Genomic DNA, 27490 nt, shown 5'->3' on the forward strand with positions numbered 1-27490 from the left:
ATAATATCGCTAAAATATATCGCATTGTATAAGATTATTATTATACGTTAAAAATATCCTTGAATTATGATAAATTATTATTTAACATGTTGAAAATTTCTCTTGAATATTATCTGAATTCCAAAGAATACAAGTAATCGTTTTGTTTTTGTCAAAGAAAGTTAACAAAAGTGCACAAAATTATCATCATTATAAATATAAAATTATCTCCTCAATAACATTTATGAATGGATTACGTTAAAAAGCAAAACAATTCCAACTCTCGTGACCTTCATCATGAAACGCAGATACATTTTTCTGTATTTCAAACGATAAATTATTACATATTCCGAGAAACAGGCTTTCGAAACAAGTGATTAAATGAAGTATAATAATGCCTTAGTCCATACCTGACTTATAATTACTCATTAAATAGAAATAAGAATAATTTAAACGTATGTAAAACAAAATAGAATCGAGTACGATCGAATTAGTATATAGTGTACTCTTAATACTGAAAGCCATTTATAGAGTAAGTAATATATATAATATTTAAATCTATCCGTTTACTGCTATTTATTTAGATATAAGTTTACACTTGATTTTATAATAATCGCCGTGTTCTATTTAGAAATAATGACTCCGAAGGTAGAAAAATTATTAAATGGGTTTTTATTGAGTGAAGGCCCCCATTGGGATCATAATACTCAATGTCTTTATTTTGTCGACGTAACTGCGAGTACAATTCATAAATATGTGCCACGTGAAAACAAGCACACCCAAGCAAGAATTGGTAAGTATACCGGTGTAATATTACCAAGTATTATAGTTACAATTTTTCTTAGGAAATTACAATGTATCGATAATAATTCCAATAAAGGATAAAAAAAATAATTTTTTGGTTACGTTGGATAGATCTGTCGCTTTAATAGAATGGGACGGAGAAAGTGAAGAGGTAACAGCTATTCAAAAACTTTGTACAGTCGAGGAAGGTACCGTTCATGTTTTCAACGACGGAAAATGTGATAAAACCGGAAGATTATGGTTAGGTAAAAATTTATTTTCATAAATATTTACTTAAACAACTCAAATCTAGTTCATTTTCGACCTTCCTTTGTTGTTTCTTATATCTTTGATAATCATATTTCTTCTCTTTCTTGGGTTATTTGTAATTTACAACTATCAATGAAATTTTTATGTAAAATATCGATTTGTTTAGGTACTATGTCAAAATCGGCTGCTAAAGTTGATGGAATTGAGGATAATCAAGGTGCACTTTATAGTTTTTACAATAACACTATTAACACTCATAGACACAATGTTGGTATATCAAATGGTATAGCCTTCGATTATGTTCGAGAAAAAATGTATTATATCGATTCGTACCGCTACAGCATTGATCAATACGATATTAATTTCGAAAAAGGAACTCTATGTACGTATTTATTTTTTATATTTCCATTTCTAATTCATACCATAACATCACTCAATAAGTCGTGTGACCGACATACAGATGACGCTACCTATCATGTCCATATGACGTTTATGAAGTACCAACTTTCAAAAGATTATATGTAACATTTCAAGACATTTCGATTAGTCAGAAAAAAGTTGCAGCCAATTAAGTGAAGCTACTTTTGTTATTTTCAAAATAATTTCGTGTGTTAATTTATCATCAATTCTTGATAAAAAAAGAAATATTGTACAAGCTCAGCACTGTGTTATCCGAACTCTGCTTCAAAGAACCTTGATGGTGAATGTTCTGGTCGTCCAATTGAGGTGGTTACTCCAGAAAACATCAAAAAAGTCCACAAATTTGTTATATCCAGTTGTAAATTGAAAGTGCGCGAGATGAGAAAGCTTTTTTCGCGTTTACTTGCAGTCGATCAAAAACAATAACGTGTTGCTCATTCAGAGCGGTATTTCCACGTAAGAAATCAGGCTTTTTGCGCCGATATGTGACAATGGATGAAACATGGATCCATTGCTCCGAAGCGTCCAAAAGCACAACAGTCAGCCGGGAATGTTATGGCTTCAGTATTTTGAGATGTACATGGAATATTGTTCATCGACTATATCCAGAAGAGACGATCAATAGCGAATACTACATAGAGATGTTGGATACAAAAATCAAAGAAAAACGGCCTCATATGTTGATTAAAAAAACAATGTTTCACAAGTCGATGGCAACGGTGATTAAATTGAACGAATTACACTTCGAATTTATTCCTCATCTAACGTATAGTCCAGATTAGGCCCCCAGTGACTACTGGCTATTTGCTGATCTCAAAAAATGTTCGCCGGTAAGAAATTCAACTCAAATTAAGAAGCAATTGCTGAAACTGAAGCTTATATGAGGCAAAAGACAAATTCAGGTCTACAAGCACGGCATCGAGAAGCTATAATGATTTTATTGCTCTTGAAGGAGATTACATTGATGAATAAAATCAATTTTTGGCAAAAAAATGTGTTTTTCCTAGTTAGTCACACAAATTATTGAGTGATGTGTACCAGAGGTAAAGTTAAATTTTAAATAACTTCTATTCACTTTCAGCAAACCAGAAAACAATATTTAAAAACGAAAATAAAGATATTTTATGCGATGGGATGACTATAGATACTGATGGTAATCTTTGGGTAGCTATGTTTGGTGCAGCCGCCGTTTATAACATTGATCCGAGAACAGGAAATATTCTCCAAACTGTTAAAATTCCCGCTGATCAGGTTGGTCTTGAAGCAACTTCATATATCAACATTGTTGTGCATAAATCTTTGAAAAACTAATGATTCACATGATTCTTTTTATTCAGATAACATCAGTTTCATTTGGAGGACCTAATTTGGACGAACTTTATGTTACAAGCGGATCTATTATAGATAGATCTTTTGGACAATGGCCTGGATCGATTTTCCGTGTCACAGGCTTGAATGTTAAAGGATTTCAAGCTGATGAAGCTGTAATTTAACTATTAAAGTTTATAATTACTGAATAAATCGTGAAAAATTATAGTTTCATATTTTTTTAAACTCGCAGCGGCTCCTGCATTATGTAATTGTCAAATTTTATCAATATACAACAGATTCGGTAAATATTCTGAAATACTTTTCCGAGTCGCAGGCTCAGGAGTCAATGGACTCAAAGGTAATGAAGCACTATACGATTGAATTTTTATGAAATTTTTATTTTTTTGGAAAATGATTATATATTTTACATAACTGCCGTCACCGATATATGATAAAATTTTTCCTAAATAGTTTTTTCTAATGGCGAAAAAATATTGTAGGTTCACATTTTGAATATGGCTTTCGCAATAGTGCCAGTCTTCAACAAGGCAATCGCTTCCTTATAATCTTTCAAAGAAAATGTTTTTATTCCCAAATTTTCATAGTTCAAATACCTATAAAATATATAATTCAATAAATACTTTCAATAATTATGTTTTTCATCAATACCTGTCTCCCATGGCCTCAATTAGACCGATTGATTTTGGAAAGCTAAAAGGGTTAACTAAAACACCAAATATTTTCAATTCCTTAAAATAAACATCGAACGGCTTAATTCTGAAATTAATAAATTATAAAAATACATACATAAATAAGTTAAATAAATATTATAAACAGATAAAAATACGAACTTAATGTCTGCATGAGGTGAAGCAACACCAAAAATACAAAGTTTTCCACCTTTCGCTAACAAAGAAACAGCATGTTCAATCGCCGGTGCATATCCACTACAGTCTATAACTAAATCGAACAAATAATTAGGATCAGCTTCTTGATTCCTTTTCAATTCATCCGGTGTAAGTAATTTACAACCAGTATCTAAAATTTGATAATTTTTTGAGATTTAATAAATTTCGTCTAAATTAATTTCACATACTTAATTTTTTCAACATCTCCAATCTCTTTCTATTTGGTTCAGAAACTGTTACGTTCCGATGACCATGTAAATGCAAATTGCAGACCCAAAGATTACCAATAATGCCAGCACCAGTAATGAGAATTTTTTGCCCTATACTCACAGGACTGATAACGTCCCATCCATGTGTCAAACATGATAGTGGTTCCAATAGAGCAGCTTAAAAAAATATCACCAAGACTTTAATTTATTTCATATTTGAAATATGAGAAAAAATAAGAAATTTCCTCTTTACCTTGTTCCAAAGTGATATAATCTGGAACTTTGTATACCTGATGAACAGGTGCTAAAGCGTAATTAGCCCAGCCTCCGTTCTGGAAAATCCCTATAGTATTATTAATTCCTCCGTTATTGCAAAAGTGTGGATTCCCTACATGACAGTGATCGCAGCAGAAACATCCACTGAAATTAATTAATTAATTATCCATGATAAACATATCCAAAAGAAACATATAGTTTTTCAAAAATCAATTGCGAACAATTTTGTTCAATCTACCATAGGCGTAGATACCTTATTTTATAAAGTTATTATTATACGTCGTTATTTAGACAGATGCACTTAATTGTAGTCCTCTTGGAACTTAGAAAAAAATCATTAATATACCTCATTAACTCGTTACAACTGAATATTGAATTATAAAACGTAAATAGACGAGTAAAATGTACCTGCCTGTAAGTGCGTTTGGTTTAAACGGGATACCAGACGTAAACTGAGCTGTTTTTGTACCCTACTGGTTTTTTGTCTGGAAAACGAAATTTTAAGGTAAAAAACTGTGCATTTTCATTGTCATCAGTCGCCCATGGTCTAAAGAATGCCATATTTCTATTTATCTAAAGAAATTTATGAATTAAATGAATCTCACCTAGCGACGCTACAGCATATCGCAGCCAGGAATATTTCGAAGAAATTGTGTACAAACAGCTTCTTTCAATAGAAATGCATTTATGTTTACGACTCGCTGTTTTCATTGGTAAACAGTGGAGATGATGAGTCCACTTGGACTGATAGTTTGTTAGATGCTTAGCGAATTTTATACGGGGAGTAAACACTATTTTTCATTTCTTAACTTGGTATAAGTCCCTTGCGTATTTATGAAATATTGATTGCTCCTCTCATAACTGTCTTCTGCAATTGATATTGGAAGAACTATATATGATAGGGTTGAAATATGACGATAATTGTTAAAAGTAATGTAAAAATTCAATCCATCTGGAAGATTTGATGTGTAAAATATAATCATGTCCGTTTTCCACACAATCGGACAGAAGTTATTAATGTAGTATACAAAGAAACATTTTAGTTATTTCAAGTATTTTAAATATCTATATAAATAATTCTCATATAAATAATTTTCATTCGCATGAGACCCTACGCCAGACAAAACATATAGGCATAATATGTTCAACTACCCGTCCGAAAAACTAGAATATTTTTCAATCATTGATAAAACAATCATTTCTATCCACGGTTTGATGCCTTACCTATTGGGATCGACAGCTACTTTATCGCCTTTTTTGAAAATGTTAACGTCAGCGCCAATTTCTACAACAGTTCCAGCAAATTCATGTCCCAAAGTAAAAGTTTTATTTGGATTACAAGGAAACTCTCCCTGAAAAACAAAACAATATAGAATATAAAACAAACAGTAGTTTTTCGTTTACTTATATTGTTTAATGTTTGTATCAAACTCTGACGCAAGATTGTTAATAATTCAAGGTTAATTTTAATATGTTGAAATATCAGTTAATCCATAATGAAATTTACAAAAACAACTATATAACTTGTTATTTCAAATTACAATTAATATGCTAAGACATACTATACTTACTTCAATAATATGAAGGTCCGTACCGCAAATTCCAGCAAATGCCACTTTAATTAACACCTGATCTTTTTCAGTCACTTTTGGTATAGGTACTTGCTCCAATTCCAATCTTTTATTTTTCAAAGTAAAATTTAGGGCTTCCATTTTGGATATGTTTCCTCTTAGCTAGTTTCACAGAATATGTGAAGTTAAAAACATTTTAAAAACATTATTTATACTTTTGATAATGAAATATTTTTAAACATGTTATCTTTTTTTTATACAGTACGTTTATTAACTTAGTTTTTCTAACTAGGAACGAATATTAGCTGAGAGACTTCTTAGTTGAGCTATTTTAATCTTCTTCTTCTGTTTTCGATAATAGAGGCTCACAAAAATAGGTCCCAAAACCGTTGAACCACTTCCAAGCACGCTCTTCAACCAAATAGCATATATAAACTTTCTGAAAGTCGAATACATTTTCATTGTAACTAGAGGTTCTTGTTAACAGTCAACAGCTTTTTTCATCTTTATAGACATTATTTATAAAAACCAACTTACTGCTCCATCCATGTGTAATTCCAAATTATATTAGTTATAAACTAAGAGCTGACGGCATACAATAACTATGATTACTCCAGAAACACGGAGGATAATACAAACTGTAATTCTTTTAATAATTCATTCTTTATTCTAACGTTGCTTTCGGAAGTGTCGCATAGTGTCGGAAGTGAGATTCGGGACCTTGGAGTTTCTAAACCTCAAGTCCGTATTGCGAACTTATAAAATTTCGAACTAGTGTAAACAGGAGCGTCGAATCTCGAAAAAGGACGGGGAAAGCAGATCGATCGAGTTGACGTACAATCTGTAAGTGCCTTTTCCTCTTTACCTTTCCAACAACTTCTGTATAAGGATTTTAGTAAAGATAGTTGAATTCTATTCATTGCGAAAGATTCCTTACTATAAACATAGATTTTAATTCCAAATATAGAAATAGATAACGAAAAAATTATCAGCAGTAAACGGAATATAAATCACCAACTAACAATTTGAAAACTTTGAAAAGTTTTGCGGCAATTTAAATGACAATAGCAGAGCATCCACCTCGTCTTACCAACAACCGGATCATTTTGTTGAAAACGATAAACCATCTATAGTTTATTTCAGAAAGGTATAGAGGAATAAAATCTCATTGGAGATGCAAAAGGACCCCAGAGTGACCCAACGAATATTCAAGCCACTTTCATAGTTTGGCATTTCATTGTAAAATTCTTTTTCTTTTTATCAAGTGCAGGTAGTACTGCCCGGGTTTGGCTCAATTTATGGGTTCAGCCTATTGTTATCCATTCACAAACACTGAAAATAGTGTGCAAAAAGGCGTGCCGGTAGGATACTCATAAAAAGGAAAGTCGAGTCTGAAATAGGGTTGGAATTAGGCAGAGGCACTATTAGAAGGTTAAACGGTACCTGTTTAATATAAAACGTAACTGTATAATCTGCTACCTAAGTAATCCCTGCACAATATTTCGATATTGACACTCCAGGCCAGAAAACATACTTTTCCTAATTCTCTTACGCATCTTACGCTCTTACACCTATGGCCGACACCGAAATTGAGCCGAACTGGACGGAATTCCCCATTTTATTACTCTATACCTTTCTGAAATAGACTATAATCAATTCCCTAATCAACCTATCCTAATATCCTAGACAAATGTCCCCAGACGATATCCGATGAGCAGACAAGTCTTTGGACCTCCTCAAAACGTTTTCAGACCAAACCAAGAGCCCATGAATCAACGTCCTAAGCCAACACCTATGTCAACAATCTCCAGAAAACTATCCGCATTATCACAAATTATCGTCAAATAATAACAACTACAACGAAAATCAACCATTTCGAAATTATGGACAAAATCCAAATTTTACTTCCGAAGAACTATTTACAAATGACTAGGATCGATCAGAATACAGGTGATAATGATCAAAATAGGTCAATTTCTGTCCACATTAACAAACACCTTGTCGTGATATTTATATGTGAATTACTGAACTATAATATCTATTACGGGCCATTTTTATTCCTCATTAACAAATAACTTGTGATATCCATGATGACGCGCCAATTTGAAACATTTGACTTTGTAGTCTTTATATCATGTATTTAATTCAAATGTTTCAAATTGGCGCGTCATCTTGGGAGCGAATTCTCATTGGCTGCTTCCCAGCTGGTGCGCGATAGCACACCTTGTAGTCTTTACATCATGGTGATATCCATACGAGCTTTGCAGAACTATTATGTCTAATCTCGGTCATTTTTTGTCTATATTACAAAATAATTTCTCGTGACATCTATACGAAAGTTTCTGAACTTGTCTTGATATCTATATATGAATTAATGAAATATAATGTCTCTTATCGGCCATATTTTGTCTATATTGACAAACAACTTATCATCATATCTACACTTAAAATGTCGGACTATAATCTATTATCTTTTATGTCTATTATCGTTCATTTTTCTTCCTTATTCAGAAATAACTTGCCGTGACATTCATATATGCTTTGCAAACTATCATGTCTATTATCGATCATTTTTTGTTCATATTGCAAAAAAATTGTGATATCTAACGTGAATTGTTGAACTATAATATCTATTATCAGCGATTTTCTGTCCATATTGATGAACAAGTTGTAGGGACATCTATATGTGAATTACTAAACTATAATAATACCCATTTTTATTCTATGTTGACAAAAAACTTGTCTTGACATCTATATTTAAATTACCGAACTCTATTTTCAGTCATTTTTTGTCCATACTATTGTATTCTTTGTAAAACTAATTCCGAGTATTAGATGCATTTTTTTTATATCTTATTAATGCAAACTGAGTAGTGGAATGTAAAAATTTCCTGAAATATAAATATATTCACCTAGTGAACTCTTGGGGAATTTCGCTCTATATAGTTTTTCATATTTTAGATCTAATAATTTAAAAAAAATCAGTTCTTCATAGGAATCTGTAAGCTTGCCAAACAGATAGTTCAGCTTGTGGCTAATAGATAGCGTCAAGATTTTATTTTCCAGATTCAGGAATGAAAATTGTTAGAAATATAAATATATAAACTTTAAGTCTCAGCATGACATATATTTACTGACAGTTTTTCATATGATTAATGAATATCTGTGGAATAATTTTATAGTTTATTACAGAAATCTGTATATTTAAAATTGTTTTAATCTTATAGTTTAGCATCTGGTTAATAGATAGCGTCAAAGATAAAGATTTAATTTTCTTCATTTGGGAATAACTTCAAGTCTGATAAATAATGATTGAATTAGCAGAATCAAAAGTTGTACATAAGTAAAATGAAAACTATAAAAGTTTTTTTTTAAGTATGTAATGTCTTATTTCAGTTTTATTCGAGATGTTCCCAAAGTTTCACTAATTATATATAATTTTTTTTTCATATGATTTCCTTGAAATAAATAAAATCTCGAATATATTTTTAAAATATTTATTTTGACATGAAAGCATCTTACACGATTACATTTAATAAATAATTTATATACAAATATAGGTATATACTCTAAAAAAATGTAGGTAACAAAATTGAATAATCAATATGATTTTACAAAAAACTTTTAATATAAAATACTCTCTATATAACTTATTCATAAAAAAAATTCATCAGTCTATAAAAAAATACGAACTTATTCTTAACAGTTTTTTTTTTTTCAAAAAAATACTGTTACTAAACAAAATGATAGGTACGAACAGTAGAACCTAACTCTTTTAATTTCCACATTAAAATACGTTCAATATAAGATATTTTGTGAAGAATGGAACAATCAAATTATTATTACTGTTTGACAGAAGTTTCGTTATGGTACCTCATATCTCACGTTATATCAAGTTTTGAGAAAATTGTCTGCCGTTTGGATATAGGAAAAGTAATCAATTAATGAAACCGGAGAGTACAACAAACCAAGCAACATTCAACAATAAACTTGCTAAAAAAAAGCTGACAACTCGTTTATTCACTCGAATCCACTGTTTGATCTAGGTGGAAAAAAGTCATGTTCAGAATACTAAAATTTGATATTGGAATGATGTAAACAAGACATGGCTATACAATATTTGCTTACATCTTTTCAATATATATTTTTCCATTTATGATCAAACTTTTTATAACCAGAACACTCGAGGAGGGACTTTTTTGAAGCAGCAAAAGGGAGATAAGAACTCTTTTTTCTTTAAGCTCATTTCGTTCAAATTTAATTTTGAAAACTTCACCAGAAAATCTGAAAGGATTTGATATTAGCTTGCTATGCCTCCAAAATCTGTGATGGCTTGCTTCAACAACTAACAAAAATTTGATTGGATGAAGAGATCAAATTCGAGATTTGCGATCCTCCATATCGTTTCGACTAATGTAGGCAGACCGCGGAAAATTTTCGAAAAAGCATCATATAAGAAAAACGTGTAGTTGAGAATCTCTTTCAATCAGCGGAGTTGGTGACAATTTCAGAAGTAACAGCGCATTGCAGAAGGCAATTAAAAACATAAATAAACGCTCAGTAGTTGTTACTTCTTCCATTTGGAAGTCGAGTTCCTTGGAGAATACTAGGGAATTAAGTGGAAATAAAGCATATAAGTCAACAACGCACACATACAAAAGGAAGCAAGTGGTTTACGAAGGCCTATTCTCCACCAAAGGAATATATTGTCATTATAGAAACCCGTCAAACACGAGGCCAAGTTGGATGAGGTATTTGAATGCTAAATAGACGTTCAAAAATATGTAGTAGTGTACTTAATTAAAAAAATTCAAATTGTATGCTAATAATGCAATGAAACGATTATGAGAAAAAATATAGATTTGCTTAATTGACCGCGTTCATCCCACTGTTCAATTTCTTTAAAAAATGATTAAATTGATGAGGTTCAAATTTAGAATAATAAATTACCATCATTATTTAGCGGATAGGGAATGTCTATTTCATTAAAAATTACGGGACCAAGCGAAACTTGATTTCAAATTTTCAAAAATAGGCTGAAGCTTAGGATTTTATTTTTGGTAAACATTCTATTCCAAAAAAAATTTTGTGACGATAACAAGGAAAATATTTAAAAAAAAATAATAGGAACGAAGACCTAAATATTATATATTATTTATATCGTCGACACTGACAAATTTGTTTTTTCGATAAAAAAATTATAGTTAAAAAACTATGTCAACTTTCAGCGTAATTCCCAGAGACGTAACATTTATTAAAAATAGACGAAACGAAATAAATTTTAAACACGTTCGGAAATAATTTATACATAACCATGAAATTTAGTGATTTTGTTGTTGTTTAGTCTGATCACCCTGTATGATATCATTAAAGCGGTAACCGTTACTTTGCAATGTACAATTCTATAAATAAATTTATATTATTAGCCTCGGTTAATAACAGTTATATATCTATTTATTCTTGATAAATGTTATGCAAATAGATGTCCAATGGTAAGTTATCTACTCTCTCGGTGTGTAATTGGAATTATTCTTCTACTGACATTTGGGTGCTGGCACTGGAAAAAGATCCTCTCGCATCGGCGCTTATGCAACTATCGGGTACGGTTATAAAATTGCATTTTTTATAACTGGACCAATTGGAAGTATTACACACCCGTTTCAATATACTTTTTCTGTCATTTTCGTTTTTACAAGTAACAATAACTTCGGGTATCACGTGATTATTTTCGACTACAATTTCGGTTTTATCATTTTCCATAGTTTCCGGAATATAATCGAAACTGTAATTTTTAACCGTCGATTGTCTTCTGGGTCTTTCGACGACTTCCAAATTATGATTTTGATTCGAGACATTGAACATTTTACAAATTTCCCTTTTTACTCTTTTGTTTCTATAACCGAATAAAAAAGGAGAAATTATATTCGAGAGAACTAATAATATCAACGAGAGATAATTAAATATCTGACTCGTATTTACTTCGATACATTTAGAACACAAAACTAAACTGATACCATACGGAACGTAGCACACTAATACGAGAAATATAACTAAAATACTAATTTTGGCGGCTCTAGTTTCTTCCCTATATCTAAAAACGGACGCGTTCGATATTTTATGTTTCAAATTACTTATAAAACTATTGGTACTTCGATCGCTCGAGCTTCTATTGACTTTTTTATTAATTTCTTCTTCCATAACGAAACTTTTCCCGTGGTCTAATGTTGAAAAATTCGGTGCCGAATGTACCTTCGGCAACGAATCTTTGTGATGACTAGATTCTTTTAAGGGAACGTGTATGGTACAATCGATTTGAGGATTCAAAGGAGCCGAAGCCGATCGTCTCATCCTTTCACTATTCTGATGCGCGGCAGTATAAATACAAACATAAATTATACATATGGCTACGAAAGGTGCTAATATCACAAGAAAAAAATAACTAAAAGCATATAGAGTGTTTAAAATTCGTACACTGTCACTTGGCGGTGGTCTATTTTTACAAAAATGCCACATACTACTATCACTATAAGTTAAAGAACTCAGAATAGCACAAATTAGAGCTATCGACCAACTTATGCCGATAAAAACACTGGATCGACATCTGTTGATGTAAAAATGATATCTCAGCGAGTGTATAACGCCGAAATATTGATTGATTCCGATCAGTAGGATGCTCAAAATGGATGCCGTGCAAATAAAACTCGTGGTACTTTGAGCAAAATAGCACAACACGTTCGTACCGTTTTGATCGATCGGTAAAACATTTCCAGAAACTATCACTTCGAAGGTGTTTGATGTTGGATCGTTTCTGAATCCTTCCGAATAAACTGTCGTCGTCGGTAGTGTCGATAGAGATGAATAAGATTCTTGATTCACTAGGAGAAGAGGTATCAGGAGGATACTCGACAAAAGATTAGTCACCAAAAGATTAATGATGAATCTGGAAATAAAGATTTTTGATCACAAATCGTTATAGAAACTTTAATACTATGAGAAGATTAAAGTATAAAACAGAAATTTGATTATAAATCGTAGTATAAAACACGTGAAAACAAAATTTTGTAACATCGATATACACATCTCATTTAATGCTAATTATACACTAATATATTAATAGGCACAAAATTAAAAACATAAAAAAATATTCTATAATAAAATTGTTGAAACTTATTAAGCTACATAAAAACACATATTCACTCGTTATTATAACATTCGTAAGTAGTTAATATATTCTGAAAAACGGTATGTGATTAAAAAAATTGACGTCAAACATTTAGAATGAAAAACTTGCGGTAGAATTTAAATGAGGAGAAAAAACCACAAGAAAAAGCGCAAGATAATAATAGTTTAAAACGGAATAGGTTCAAATTCTATACATGACACGTTGTATACTACTCAGTTTCTTACTATTATATACCACAAGTGATTAAATAATATATTATTTACTAAGAAATGTGTGAAAATAAACGTTACGTTTATTTTGTTTTTCTTAGACATCAAATAATTTTTTGTGTACAAAGTACATACGAGGATGGTCTCAGGTACCCAACAAAGAAAATACACAAATTTTGGAAAAAAATATATTTATTTTCCAACGTAATGTCTTTTTAGCTCCATACACTGTTCCCAGCGAAATTCAATAATAAGATGTTCCTTAAATAGCCCTTAACTGCCGATTTCACCTCTTGTTTGTCGGAAAATCTTTGACCACCGAGCCATTTTTTTAAGTATGAGAACAGATAATAATCCGAGGTGGCTACATCCGGCGAATAGGTTGCATAAAGTAGCAATTCATTAATTTTGGATAATGAAATAACGGATGTGTGAGCTGGTGCATTATCTTGATGAAACAACACTTTCTTCCTAACCAAATGCTACCGTTGATTGCTTGATTTATTGGCTCAAACGTTGCAATAAATTAGCATAATACTCGCCGTTAATAGTTTTTCCTTTTTCTAGCTGGTAAATAAAAATTATCCCACGCGCATCACATATGGATGGTTATGGAACGGCGTGAAAATTCGGCTTTATTACTGTGAAAAGTAACCAAACACTCAATGGAAACATCCAGAAGACGTTGTTTTTGTTTCATTGTGAGCACAGCTTTCTCGTCTACCAAATTTTTAGTTGATATGCGTTGTACTGCACTTTTTGAAATGTTTACTATATCTGCTAGCTCGCGTATTTTCAGCCGACGATAACCTAGTACCGCTTTGTGGATTTTCTTGAATATTTCTGGATGCATCACCCCTTTTTGGTCGAACACTGCGATGCATGTCTTCGCAGGCCGGCCGCCGGCCTCGTTTAAACTCTGCTACTTAATATTTTACTGCTAATAACGAAGGAGCAGTCTCACCCAGAATAGAATCTAGTTCAGGTTTATATTGGTTGTGCTAACGCCCTTCTAATGAAAGTATTGTATCACGTAACTAAGACCAATTTTTTCCCTGTCCACAAATTCACTGTATAGATTATGTACTTCAGGAACCATCCTCGTATAGAGAAGAAATGTGTATATATAAGGTTGAATACAAAATGTTTTCACGCACGAAATGTATTATCGGAGATGCCTCGTATAAAAAAAGTGAAATATATGCAATGTTATTAATTAATGATTAATGCAGTTAATATCATAAATAATTAGTATAATTTACCTATTAGGAACAGTTCGAAGTCCTCTCCTTCGACAAAATACGAACAATAAAACAAAATTAGCTGTAACTGCAATCACTGAGAACGTGACAAGCCCAATAGTAATGAGCCAATGGTAATCGGAATCCATTTATTGCCTGAAATGAAAAGAGAACAATCTTATATAAAATATTCTCACAATTATCAGAAATCAATAGAAATGAATTTCAAATTTATTAAACTTTTACGAGGTCTTGGATGACTTGATGACCGATTTTGAAACGCGGATTACCTTTATGGAAATCAATTTCGTCATTGGATAACCTCCAAAATAAACTACTGAAAAGATCTTGTTCAGACTTTTTAACAATAAAATAAAGTGTTCAATTGGTGAAGTATTTTGAATTTTATTGTACTGTTATTCAACATTTCTTCGAATACAATTGTTGACCCGTGATGTCAATACTGTTGATGCATTTTATATCATCGTGTCTTGTAAATCTATTAAATTATAACACCAGAACAACAAATCGTATTACAGTATCTAATAAATTTAATTATCTACGAGTCAAAATTATGAATGAATCTGAAGAAATGCTAGTGGAAATTTTTTTAATGAATCCGATAACCCCTTATCATTTTTTGTATGTTTTCATTTATTTGATTCAATAGTAAAAATAAAAACGTGATTAATTTAATTATAATTCCATACACTATTAATAACACAAATAAATTGCTTATCTATACGATGTTGAAGCTCCTGGTAATAACAGAAAAACAAAATTTAAACTAATTTATGATTTGGAGATTTCACAATACTAAAAAAAATTATTAATGACATGATCGACACTTACTATAAACACGATTGAAGAGTTAAATCAATTTGTTATTAAAATTAGGAAAATTAAGTACAAACAATCTTTTTTCTTGAATTCAGTAGAAAAGAACATAAGATACGTGAGGTAATATGGATTCAAGTAAACTCTGACAATAATTGTACCATTTAATTGTTGTATTTATTACAAGTCCCAAAACCTTGTCATTGTAAATATGTTGTATTAGTAGATTTAGAAGAAATTTAAATCTAAGAAATGCCTAAATAACTTTAAATTATATTCAAATGGAAGAGACAATTCTTTGTGACAGACACGTCGATATCAAGCTAAAAATTCTACTCCAAAGGGAATCAAATAACAGTAATAACAGTTGGCCTAATATTAGCTCTTATATAGTAAGTACCAAGTTGCACTATTGATTAAAATTATCTGGCAAAACAAGAGAAGAAAACGCTTGAACAGACAATATTCAAATATCTGCATCTAGTATGCATATTCCGCAAAAAAATAATCTTTCGAAAAAACACCAACCAAAAGTTGATTTTTTACATTCTTTCTAACTTAAATGTACTCAATATAAAAAGAATTTAATCTGTTATGAGACCTAATGAATAAAAAAATACTTACATATCAAAAATTTATTGAAAAATTTCGGTAATAAAAAAAACGATTAGTATGTATCATATAATCCACAAAGGTTATCTTAGATTTCGGCGTATTGAGCACATATCACCACATAATATATTCGTCTAATCACGTATTTAAAAACGAATTAACATTTAAACATATTTTCGAAAAACAAAATTTACCAACAAACAGAACAAAATAAATATTCTCGCGTCCTGATACCGACACCACAACGATAATCGTGTACGCTTGTCGATGGTCAGCTACAAACTGAACTCTAATCAAAATTAAAAGCTCGACTGTGTGAAAAATACCTAACTCTCTACTTTGTTATCTTTGCGACAAGTATAAAGGCTAACTTTATATTTGAACAGTCTTTACGGTGCTTTTCATTTCGTAATTTAGACACATACTTTCGTATGCAACAAATTATATGAGAATTTATTTATTTGGGATATAGACGGTTCCGGGACTTGATGCAAAAATATGGGAATGAGTAAATGACTTGCAAATAATGCGGTGACAAAAAAAGTTCTGATACGAACCCTCGTTTCTGAGTTATAGGTATTTGAAGTTGCGAAATCAGAACTTGAATATTTAAGTATATTTTCTAAATTATAAGTTCGAACATAATGACTTTTAATGGATGATTACGTATGTCTATGTTGTGTGTTTGACAGAATAAATGATTCTACACTACTATCTGAACGCCAGGGGCTTTTATAGGGACAACCTGTAAAATCTAATGATAGAAAATATGAATTTTTCAATTGAACTTTTTTCAAAAAGGTACTACTCATTGTTTAACTTGATGAATTTATGATTTAGGAGATATTATGTAGTTATTAAATCGTTGTACATGCTAAGGATACCGTTCGCCATAAAGAAAATTACGATAAATTGTAATTATTGATTGAAAATACTTATAGAAGATATTAACATATTGAGCCCCAACCAAAATTGATAAATTTATCTGGAAAAATTGTCAGAAATCCGAAGTGATTATCTTGGCAGTGATTGTTTTAGAAAACCACAATATTGTATTTCATTTTTTGTGAAAAAATATAAATAACTGTGATCATAACAACAATTTTTTGTTGTTGTATTTATATTGTTATATTTTATAATAAAAGTCTCGTTTTTTTAACTTTGCCATTTTTTTATACCCTTAAAAACAAAATTTACCAAAAACAGTTACGTAATGTAAAGGTGTAAATACTAATTATAAATTTTAATCAAATACTATTCAAATTATGTTTAAAAAAATAAAAAATATGAGAAGTAAGTTTTTTTACAATGGGTAAGCAGATGTGTCAAGTGTTAGGTAATGTTTCAAGGACTCAGGACGGTCCAACCAAGCGTTGGGTCGTGGAGAAGGTTCGAAGTGGGTACCTTCTACTTCTAGACACTTTCCGAGTCTACGGAGGGTATTTCTTTGAACTTGGAGCAGAGCGTTCCAAGATTCTGGCTTATAGCGGTACAATGGAATTTTATCCCCTAACCAAAAAAAAAAAAATGAATCCATTGTATGTGGTGCGTGGTGATCATGCAAATGGACCTCCTGGACCAATCCACCTATTAGGAAAAATGTTATTTTTCATATTTTAATTATTAATCTCTAAAAAGTTTTTCCTCATGCAAGTAATATGATCTTCGCTATTATGTAGTACAAATGTTTATTTATTTATTAATTAGAAATATTTGATTGTGTTTTAATACCTCCTGTAAGTATTTTCCATAAATAATTACAATTTATGATAATTTTCCTCAGAATATCTCTTTATGGCTAACGGTTTCCTTGGCATGTACAACGATTTAAAAATCTACATATCTCCTAAACCATAAATTTTATCGAGTTAAACAAAGAGTACATTTTTGTTAAAAAATCGATTGAAAAATTTATTTTTGCTGTTTAGTCCTGTAAAAGTTACGGATTATTAACTATTGGGCATGAGCCGCTCCTGGTCTTCAGATAATAGTGTAGAATTATTTATTCCGTCAATCACTCTACATGGACGTACTTAATAATAAGTTCTGATTTCACAACTCATGAACGAGGGGTTTCGAATTTTTCGCATTAGGTCCCGGAACAACCCTGTAAACGTCTTATTTCGTGTTTTATTTTTCATTTTTGCATTTTATTTTGTCCGTTCAATCATAAATTAGTATAGGGGGTCAATAATGACCTGTTTATTTAATATCTTTCGGTCGATAAGGATCTTTCTCAAAGAAATACCAAAATCTGAAGATTCTACCTGCAGGAGACTGTGTTATAAACACATACAATAATAGTAAACAGTGTTGTATAATAGAATTTCCATAGATCTAGCAAAATAGCCAAGAAGAAACGTATTTTACTTAAAAAAAATGACCATATTGTGAAACTGAAAAAGGAATAGTAGGTAAAAAGCTTTTTGTTGTATTTAGCAAAAGGAAAATATTCCGGGACACATACAAACGAATGTAATAGAATTATGAACGTTTTATTGAAAATGTTCAACATTTAGATTAATTGTGCGTCCAAGTACAGAAATTTCAACTTGAAACAAAGCAAAATGGATTTTTATTTCCTTCAATTTCGACACTAAATATACAACTTTGGACCTATTTGAATTCCTAATAAGTGATTTTCGACGGAGATTATAATTTAGATAATCGTTTATTACATTATACCTTTTAAAACGTGCTCGTTGTGAAATCGTTTCGACATTTCACATTATCTAATAATTTTTTTGTCATTATGTAGGTTTCTTGGTTTACTTTTTGTGACCCCAATGAAAGTGTTTGAAAATCGTCTTCGGAATAGAAAATTTCATAAAATCTTTATGTCTAATAATATTGTAGTCAATATTTTATAGGGAAGATGTCACGGAACACCGATAACATAGTCGTTTTGTATAAATTATTACATAATTTTCAATTTTCTGAAAGGTCAGTATATATTACTAATCATCAATAAATACTGAATATTTAAAATAACCTCGATTTTTATACGGAGAGAGATTGATAATAGTGTTTTGTGAAAACATCATTTTAATAGCTATAAAAATAAAAGCATTGGAAATATACTGTGATCACTTACGTATAATCAATTTAAAATCAATTTCCAAAAAGTAGAATTCAAATAATAAAACAATACTTTCTAGTTAGTTTATTACGACATATTTTAAACTATTGATAAATTTTATCATAACAAGGGTTGTTTTCTAAGGGTTGAAATACATTTATTAATGGTTGAAAAACATAAATAGTATCCAAAAATATCATGCGATCTTCATTTTATTCTTACAAATGGTTTTTTAACTTACTCAATGCTTCAACTTTTAATTTATTGAATTTTGACAATAAGGGGTAGTTTTCGTCGCTTAGAAAAATTTCCACATATTTTGTTCTGAAGGATAAATAGAACTTAATCCCAAAATTTCACACAAATCCATGCGTCTTTTTGGAATTCTGATATATATATTTTTAACGTTGTTCACTGAACTAAATTTATCATATTCTACAAAAGTTCAATTATCACAAAAGCGCTAATTTAAAGGCCCCATCCCAAGCCGTCTAAATGACCTCCAGCCCGCTATGTGATTGGTACCATCGAATCAAACAATTCCGCTGCCAAAGAAACTCTTATTACCACCTGGTTCGCCAATAGATGGCCCCTCGCATAAAAGCACAAACGGAACTATCTCCCCTATCTGCCTCTTCGACTGCTAGCATAAGAAGCCCAGCCTGAAATGTACCTTAACTTCCTAGACAATTCTCCCATATTCATAAGATAAAACATATCACTCAGACTTTTTCGATCGTCGGTGTTGCATGTTTTCTGAGGTTTTCCTGTAACCTGGTGAATCGGTCCACCAGCCAAATGGCCGACGATAGGAAATAATGCAGCCGCTGCTATACCCGCCGGTACCCCAATTACCCGCTCTCTAATTAAAAAAAAAAACAAACAGAAAAACATCAAAAAAAATATATTCCCAAACTGAAAGGGACCGTTTTTGTTTAGGCTGGAGTTGTTTTTTCGTTTTCTTCGAGCCAATTGATTGCGGTTTTACTTCTTTTCGTAGTCTAGACAGCACAACCACAAACCAATTTACCACAACCTCAGCCCTGCGATCGCTGGTTTTCTTCCTTTCCCTAGACAGCACAAACACAAACCAATTTATCACAAACCAATATACCACAACCTCAGCCTCGCGATCGCTGGTTTTCTTCCTTTCCCTAGACAGCACAAGCACAAACCAATTTACCATAATCCCAACTCTACAGAGGAACAAATCCTATATCAGGGCCAACTCCAACAAACCTTTCACATAAAAAAATGTCTCTTATCCTACGCAAAATTAGAAAAATGTCAAAAAAGAAATGTTGCTGTATCATTTGAGCTTTGCTAAGGATCTGGAAAAAGCCAGACATAGGTGGGCTTGGGTCCGGCTAGTTAGGCTTTTTATATTTCGCAAACGAGCTCAGGCAGAAATTAGACTACATTTACCGTACGTACAAAAGAGCTCAAATGTATTAGTTTTAAACAAATACTTTATCATTCAAAGAAGCGCTGGCTGAGTCTTTTCCAGTTATAGAAAGGATATTTGTAGACTGCAGGCTACATCAAAGATACATAGAAGGCTGATGTTTCTGTAAATGAGGTTTTGGAAAACTGTTCTGAGATAATGAATAGCATAAATGCAAGAATTGAAAAAAACTTTTGCCCACTGAAAGCACATAAGAAATGGATGGCCTATTTTAAATCGTTGTTAAGTCAAGATTGCTTTCCAGAATTCCGAATTATTTGTTAATATTGCTTTGCTATCACAGGACATAACGCATACGTTGAAAAAGCTTTTTCCTTGATCAGTAATGGACGAAAAAACGCATCAGATTACATGTTGCCAAAATTTTGGTTGTCGAATTTTATTAAAACATTTGACGTGTAAATACTTTTACAAATACATTTTGAAAGAAACTGAACTCTTATAGCGGGTTTCGGCAAACCAAAAATATGAATAATTATTTTTATGAATCTCACCTAGCCACGCCACTGCTTATCGCAGACTTTTTGGATGGAATATTTCCAAGAAATTGTATACATTGACCTTCCGAGGCTTCGGCCAATAGAAATGCATTTATGTTTACGATTCGATGTTTTCATTGTTAAACAGTGGAAATGATGAGTCCACGTGGACTGACAGTTTGTTAGATGTTTTTTATATACGGGGAGTTAAGTTTATTTTTAGTTTCTTAATTTCTTATGAGTGCTGTGCGTATTTATGAAATATTGATTGTTCCTCGCCTAACTGTCTTCTGCTATTGATATTGGAAGAAATATGCCTACCCAAGATAAATAAAAATAAACCATTTTGTAAAAAACTCCCCAAAGACAGAGACAGACTTGGGTGTTTGTTTCTTAAAACCAAATTTCTTATGCTAAATGAGATGGAAATTGCAGAAAGCATATGAATGTTTATTCATTGAAACCATAAATCTACCATAGTATCAATTTCCAGTTAAGAGATTGTTTTTTTTTCTAAAGGTGACTGTTAAATGCTTAAATTTAGATTCATCTGCTTCTTCTTCCAATGTGTCAATTTATTTTCTAAATATAGTATTATATTTACCCGTAATTTGTGATAATTACGTTGTTTATTTATTTTCAAAATTCTATCAAGAATGTTGATTATTTGTTCATGAATACTAGAAAGTATTTATATTAAAGTAGGTATTTTCAAAAATAAAACAATAAAAAGCCAAATATATTGTAACGAAATTCTAAAAGTAAACCAGAAAATGTTAAAAGAAAAATAAAAACAACAATCTTAAATATTACCAATTGAACAGGCCCCATTTTGAATGTTTTGAAGTTTTTCGTGACCTAAACAGAAAGTGGTAAAACAAAAACAATTCTGCCGCTCTATTTCCTGACGGAAATGTTTATATTTCGTTTTCAATCGAACTATGTGATATTATTGGACTGTAGAAGTAAAACAATTTTTACATTTATCGTATGTATTCAGCTATACAATCGCAAGAAATTACAATCATTCAAAATGTTAAATCCAGTTTTTGATATATTGGAAAAATTCCTAGAGATTAAAAAAATGAAAAAGAAATAAAATATCTTGGTAAACAAATTAAAATTGGTAAACTAAATACCCTTAATTTAAGTATATATCCAGGGTTGAAGTAGTAAAATTATTTCTATTAGTCTATTTTCAAGGAATATTAATAAATTATAGCGAAAAGCGACAAAGCGTGGATCCCAAATAACTATTAACTAAGAGAGTCGTGTTAATACGAAATATTTTCAACTTGATTTCCAGTTTAACATAACGAGGTGAATATATTCATTCAAGGCTATAAGAAACTTGTTATATCCATTTAACCAAATGCAGAATCGAAAAAAAAACTAATAGGTAAGATTTTTCATAGAAAATAGTTAATTTGGATCTTTTTTATTGTTGATTTTCCAAAAGATTTGATTGTTATTATGAATTGATTATTTTTGTAAAATTTGCAAACCTCACCTACGTTATTTTGTCAGTGAATAATTGATCAAGGTAAAGCATTTAATTAAATATTATACAATAATGACTCATATATACATAGGCAGTTGCTGTGGATTAGGTACAAAGTCGATATTAGTAGACTGAAATTTTTTATAAATGTTACAGGCCATATCCGATTTCAGGACAAGCTAGTTTTGCCTAGGCTAAACTAGTTCTTCCTATACGCGATAGGATTAGTATAAGTAGTATAAGCCCGATAGGATAAACCAGTTTAGCCTAGGCAAACTAGTTAATCTTGATATAAATACGTACACTTTAGAATAAACTAGTGTACGGCCTAGTCTCAACATTACAGTATATCTAGAAAGTCAAAAAAAAACAGATACACTGCATAAAATACTCCTCAATTGGAAAAATAATAATTTTTATTAAAACCACTATTCTCGTCGTTAAAAGCTATGGATAATTGGTAATACTAATAATCATACTATAACAAATAATGAATATTTTTTTTAATAAAAGCAATACACTGGTCGACAAAATTTTTTTTGTAGTAACACAAGAATGATTAACATATTACAAATACGAAAATATAAAAAAAATAATAGTAACACGTAAGGTTTTCAAGCTATAGTCATTGGTAAAATATTTAATATTTATTAAAAAAAATACTTTCACGTTGTTTAAATCGTATATATTGACAATATTTTTAGTTTACATCTAATAAACATGCCTGACATCTATTAAAAACAAAAACTTGCAAAAAAATCACTTTATCAAATAGCTCTACTTCATCCTTTTTTAAGGGATTACACTTTCTCTTTTTAAAAATCAACAGTAATCACCCATCATGGCCGAATCCCATCGTCCTTGATAGCGAATTTTCATTGTTCTAATATCTTGGTGATCATCACTGCCAGCTCCCAAATTTTCGGGAAAAAATGTCAGATGGGAATGGAGGAAATAAATTTTTAATGACATTCGAGCACCAAGAGATTTGTCAGCGTTTAGAAGTTCATCAACTAACTGTTGGTAGTTTGGATCCATATTGTTGCCCAAAAATCCCCTCACTACACAACAAATGCCTTCCACGCTCTAATTCCTGTCTGGTGCAAAATTGTCATCGTCTATCAATTTATAGCCCAATAAAAATACTTTCCTTTAATTTGGCACCATGTAACTGGGAAAGGACTTCTCTAAGGTATTTGATTCAATCACCTTCTTTATCCATAGCCTTTACAAAGTTTTTCATAAATCCAAGTTTAATGTGAAGGGGGGGTAGAAGGACATTTTTGGGATCTACAAGGGGTATAAACTCAACATTTTGAGATTCCAGTTGAAACTCAATTCTTGTTTGCCAATTTGTTTCAACATAGTGTTGATCTACTGCCCAACTATCCCATAGACAAAGAAAATAGCAATGTTTCGTAAACCCTCCCCGAAGTCCCATTAAAATTCCAATTACCTTCAGGTCGCCACATACTGTCACTTATATTGTTGTAGTTAATTTTCTCTAAACGCAAGCGAATATTTTCTTCTTCATCTTCACATAATGAGCAACTGGTATAGACGGTTTTAAATTTCCAAGGTGTAATAAAACTGCTTTTAAACTATCAAGTTCCTTTATTAGACCATCAATATTCGTACACGCACACAAGGAATTTTCCATACTGTAGAATGCAGAAAATGTAGCATTTTTTAAGGCGTAATTTTTGTCTCTTTGGCTTTCTTCCCATTCATCCACTGCACCAATGACACTCTACAACTAACACAGCACACACGGGGGCCCACTGCTTGTCTTGGTCTCCAATTAAAGTACCAGAATATTTGAAATAGGCTTTTTCATGTTTCCGGAAAATAGACTGGCTTGCGATTTCTCTATCAATTCTCCACAAATATAGCAAAATTTATCAGGAGAAACATTGCAGCTGTTGTGCATTTGACTCGACATTTTCGTCTTTATAACCTTTTTTTGCACTATAAACAGTGAACCACTCGCTATGAAACTCAACAGAATACTAATTGTTAATGTTATTTTTATGTTTAATAATCTGAATAATACAGTTCAAGTATTTTTTCAGCCATAAAATTTACCGATATTAACCGTCCCTTTATAAAATTACCTTCCTGCGAATGTAAACAGGGATAATTAAGCTATTGAAAAGTGGTACGTGTTAGGGCTTAATAAATATTTTTTCTATTATTGGGCGGGTAATTCCATTTTAAAAATAAAGGTCTCGCCTGTGTTAGGAAAATCTTGTCGGCCAGTGAATCAAAGCGCTGAATTTTTAAAATTATTATTATTTTAACATGGTGTACTTTGGTGGCAGTTAGAATTGCAGATTATTTATCATTGCCTAACCTAACACATTATAAGGAGAAAACTTTTTACTTTCACTTTGTAAAATTTTTGTCAAAAACTTTTACCTCCATTATTTTTGATCTGCATTTCCACTTAACGTAGGTTCATCCATATGGAAGAAAAAGAAAACTTTATAATGTACTCACACATGTACAAGTCCTGACATGTACGTATTTTTATGAAAATCCTATCGGGCTTAAGACAAATTAGTATTAATCATATCGCCTATAGGAAGAACTAGTTTAGGCAAAATTAGTTTGTCCTGAAATCGGGTTTAGTCGGTAACATATATATCCATCTTTATTTATCAAAAGCAGCATCATAAATTTCATTTTCCTTTTTCTTATTACTGATGAATGTTTAATTTTATTATCTGGAATTTTAATGAAAGCAGATACTGGGAATACCCGTTTATCGTACAAGACAAACAACCCATCGAAAATGTAAATCGAGAAAGAATCTAACAGTTTCTTACAGTACTTTTGGAATTCCTTCGAGAATTTTTTTTTAATTTCTCCAAGTCGTGACTCATCTTTTATGTCACGGTTTATTAAAGAGACTCGAAGTTCCTGCCTACGTTGCGCATTTTTATCAGGCAATCATGTAGGAGATATGGCCGTTTGGTTCAGTATTTTCACCCATCAATTTTGAAAATTCATTTATCAATTCTTTAAGAAGTGTACAAAAAACAAAAATGTATTATATTAATCAGAATTTGTAACACGAGGATTGTTAATTAAGTTTTGAAACAAATAAAAAAAATTTATAATTAGATATGGCTTTATTGTTTTTCAAATTATCCTCCATTAAGATCAATATACTTTTCCATTCGTTTAAACCAATTTTCGAAGCATTTTTTCAATTCCGATACGTCGAAAATATGTAATTTGAACCCTTCTTCATATGTAGAGCAACGTTGACCTCGCCATTTATTTTTGATCTGCTGAAATAAGTAGAAATCATTGGGTGCCAAACACGGCGGATGGATTCATCTTTTGCGATTGGTTTCACTAATTTATTCGAACACATCTGGCAAACAAATGCTGGTATACCATTCAGTATTTACCGATCTGGGTTGCTCAAATAAAACGGCGGAGACACGTCCAGTTATTCCGAAAAACACGCGACCGTTTTCTTCGAAATGCTTCGTGCGCGAACAACTTTTATTGGATTTGGCTCGTCTTAAAAGATCCATATAGTTGTTATGTTCCGATTCGTCGCATGTCACGATCTTAGAAACGTCTCTTAAAGCACAGTGGTTGAATTTCTTCAGTATTTCTTTGAACCAATCGACTCAAGATTTTTTTAACGATTGTCAAATTATGCGGTATCCAATCTTTTTGACAGCCATGCAATATTGAATGTCTACGAATACTACTAACTATTTGTTACACGATGTTTTTTGGCACAACAGCCCACTTTGAATGACGTTCACAAAATTCATCCTGTAGCGAAGGTCAACCACGATTTTATTCTGAAAACCAGCTAAACACGGTAGCTCGAGATGGTGAATAATCTACTGCGAAATGTTTGTGATTCAATGCCATTTTTTTACCAAGACGAATGTTTTAAGTATGTGTGAACAACAACACGTTCTGAGTATGTTCAGCATTAAAAATGTCAAACTTTATGATGACAATGTCAGGTTTGACATATTCACATCAGTGTCAAAACTTAAGAAACAACTCTCGTAACAAATGGTAACAATGAAGATTTATATCAAAACATCTTATATCTGGAACTTCTAATAAAGTTACAAAAAACTATAATGAACCAAACAACAAGATGTAAAAATCTCACTCCAAATCAAGCTTCTGGCATCGCTAATAGTATTATTAATCAAAAAATAAACAACAATGCGAATAATAACATCCGTTATTCGACAGGATCTCCTGTAATTTGTCATGGGAGGTTCACTATTTTTGCAATCCGGTAAGAGAGATAGCGAGGTTATTTGTTTCGCACATGGTATTATTTTCGACAAAAAAATCAACTGTTTTCAATTCTTCCTGCAATGATTTAATTAATTTTCACGTAACTAAACGTGATATTAATATTCCATTTGGTTTTAAAATATTTATCGTATTCCCTAAGGTTCAAATCCGTTGAAAAAATAACGTAATAATGTACCGCTATTGTAACATATTTAAGTTTCAACTAAATTGAAATATCTATTAAACGTGTCTTCAAACAAAAATGTATATAAAATTGCAGACACTTAAAAGCAAACTGACGAAACGGGGTCAAGTTCCTTCCTCAAATAAAAGCGCCGAACATTTTGCAGAAACACGTTCGATTTAATAATAAATGAAAAGATTTCAATACGGTCATTACCTAATGGCAATCGGAGTTTACATAAAGAAGTTTGCTAACAAAGCAAAGGAAGAATAATTATTAGTTTCGCTAATACTAAACATGTTCTAATATCGAATTATACTATTTGTTTATAGATGAAATCATCATAAGAATAATATAATTTTTATATTATATATGCTTAAATAAATATTTCAAAAGAATTACTCGAAATATTTCAACTACATTTAGGAATTATTTAAAGTCAGTTAGAATATCCCTAAAACATTAAGTCTTAAACGTTCATTGTTCGTGGATGATAATTTTCATACTTCCATAAAATAAAACGATCTAGACAATTTAAAACAAAGCTAATTAATTCTTTTGATAATTATAAATTAAACAGTTTGCTATCCTCGTTCTCAATATGTGTTCTTTTAACAATTTTAATTGGATTCACTTGCGTAATCTCGGGTTTTACATCGATCAAAAAGAAGAACAACTGCATAAAG

General features: G+C 31.3%; 3 protein-coding genes across 5 annotated transcripts in view; 1 reads left to right on the forward strand and 2 right to left on the reverse strand.

Moving 5' to 3' along the window:
* Positions 1-256: 256 nt before the first annotated feature.
* On the forward strand, positions 257-2986 carry LOC130902231 (regucalcin-like). The gene is made up of 6 exons (XM_057814187.1): positions 257-511; positions 611-772; positions 825-1028; positions 1199-1414; positions 2534-2703; positions 2790-2986. The coding sequence occupies exons 2-6, from the start codon at positions 616-618 to the stop codon at positions 2943-2945; spliced, it is 903 nt and encodes a 300-aa protein (XP_057670170.1). The 5' UTR covers positions 257-511; positions 611-615; the 3' UTR covers positions 2946-2986.
* Positions 2987-3132: 146 nt separating this feature from the next.
* On the reverse strand, positions 3133-6530 carry LOC130902230 (D-altritol 5-dehydrogenase-like). The gene is made up of 8 exons (XM_057814186.1): positions 6265-6530; positions 5728-6166; positions 5381-5508; positions 4134-4300; positions 3860-4057; positions 3615-3801; positions 3433-3540; positions 3133-3377 (listed from the first exon to the last, which is right to left on the reverse strand). Exons 2-8 carry the CDS (start codon positions 5866-5868, stop codon positions 3266-3268), a joined length of 1041 nt encoding a protein of 346 aa, XP_057670169.1. The 5' UTR covers positions 5869-6166; positions 6265-6530; the 3' UTR covers positions 3133-3265.
* A 2678-nt stretch (positions 6531-9208) lies between these two features.
* Positions 9209-27490, reverse strand: part of LOC130900815 (alpha-1D adrenergic receptor) — a 51730-nt gene continuing 33448 nt past the window's right edge. For 2 of the 3 annotated variants that reach the window (XM_057811706.1, XM_057811703.1), the window contains 2 exons: positions 14382-14516; positions 9209-12667 (listed from right to left, as the gene is read on the reverse strand). In XM_057811706.1, coding sequence (XP_057667689.1) covers positions 11254-12667; positions 14382-14509 — 1542 coding nt within the window. In that variant the 5' untranslated portion in view covers positions 14510-14516 and the 3' untranslated portion in view covers positions 9209-11253. Of the gene's footprint in view, positions 12668-14381; positions 14517-15821; positions 16127-27490 lie in introns of those variants that run through there. The other variant, XM_057811705.1, reaches the window with a different exon arrangement.

The sequence above is a fragment of the Diorhabda carinulata genome, chromosome X, assembly GCF_026250575.1.
Source record: "Diorhabda carinulata isolate Delta chromosome X, icDioCari1.1, whole genome shotgun sequence".
NCBI lineage: Eukaryota > Metazoa > Arthropoda > Insecta > Coleoptera > Chrysomelidae > Diorhabda > Diorhabda carinulata.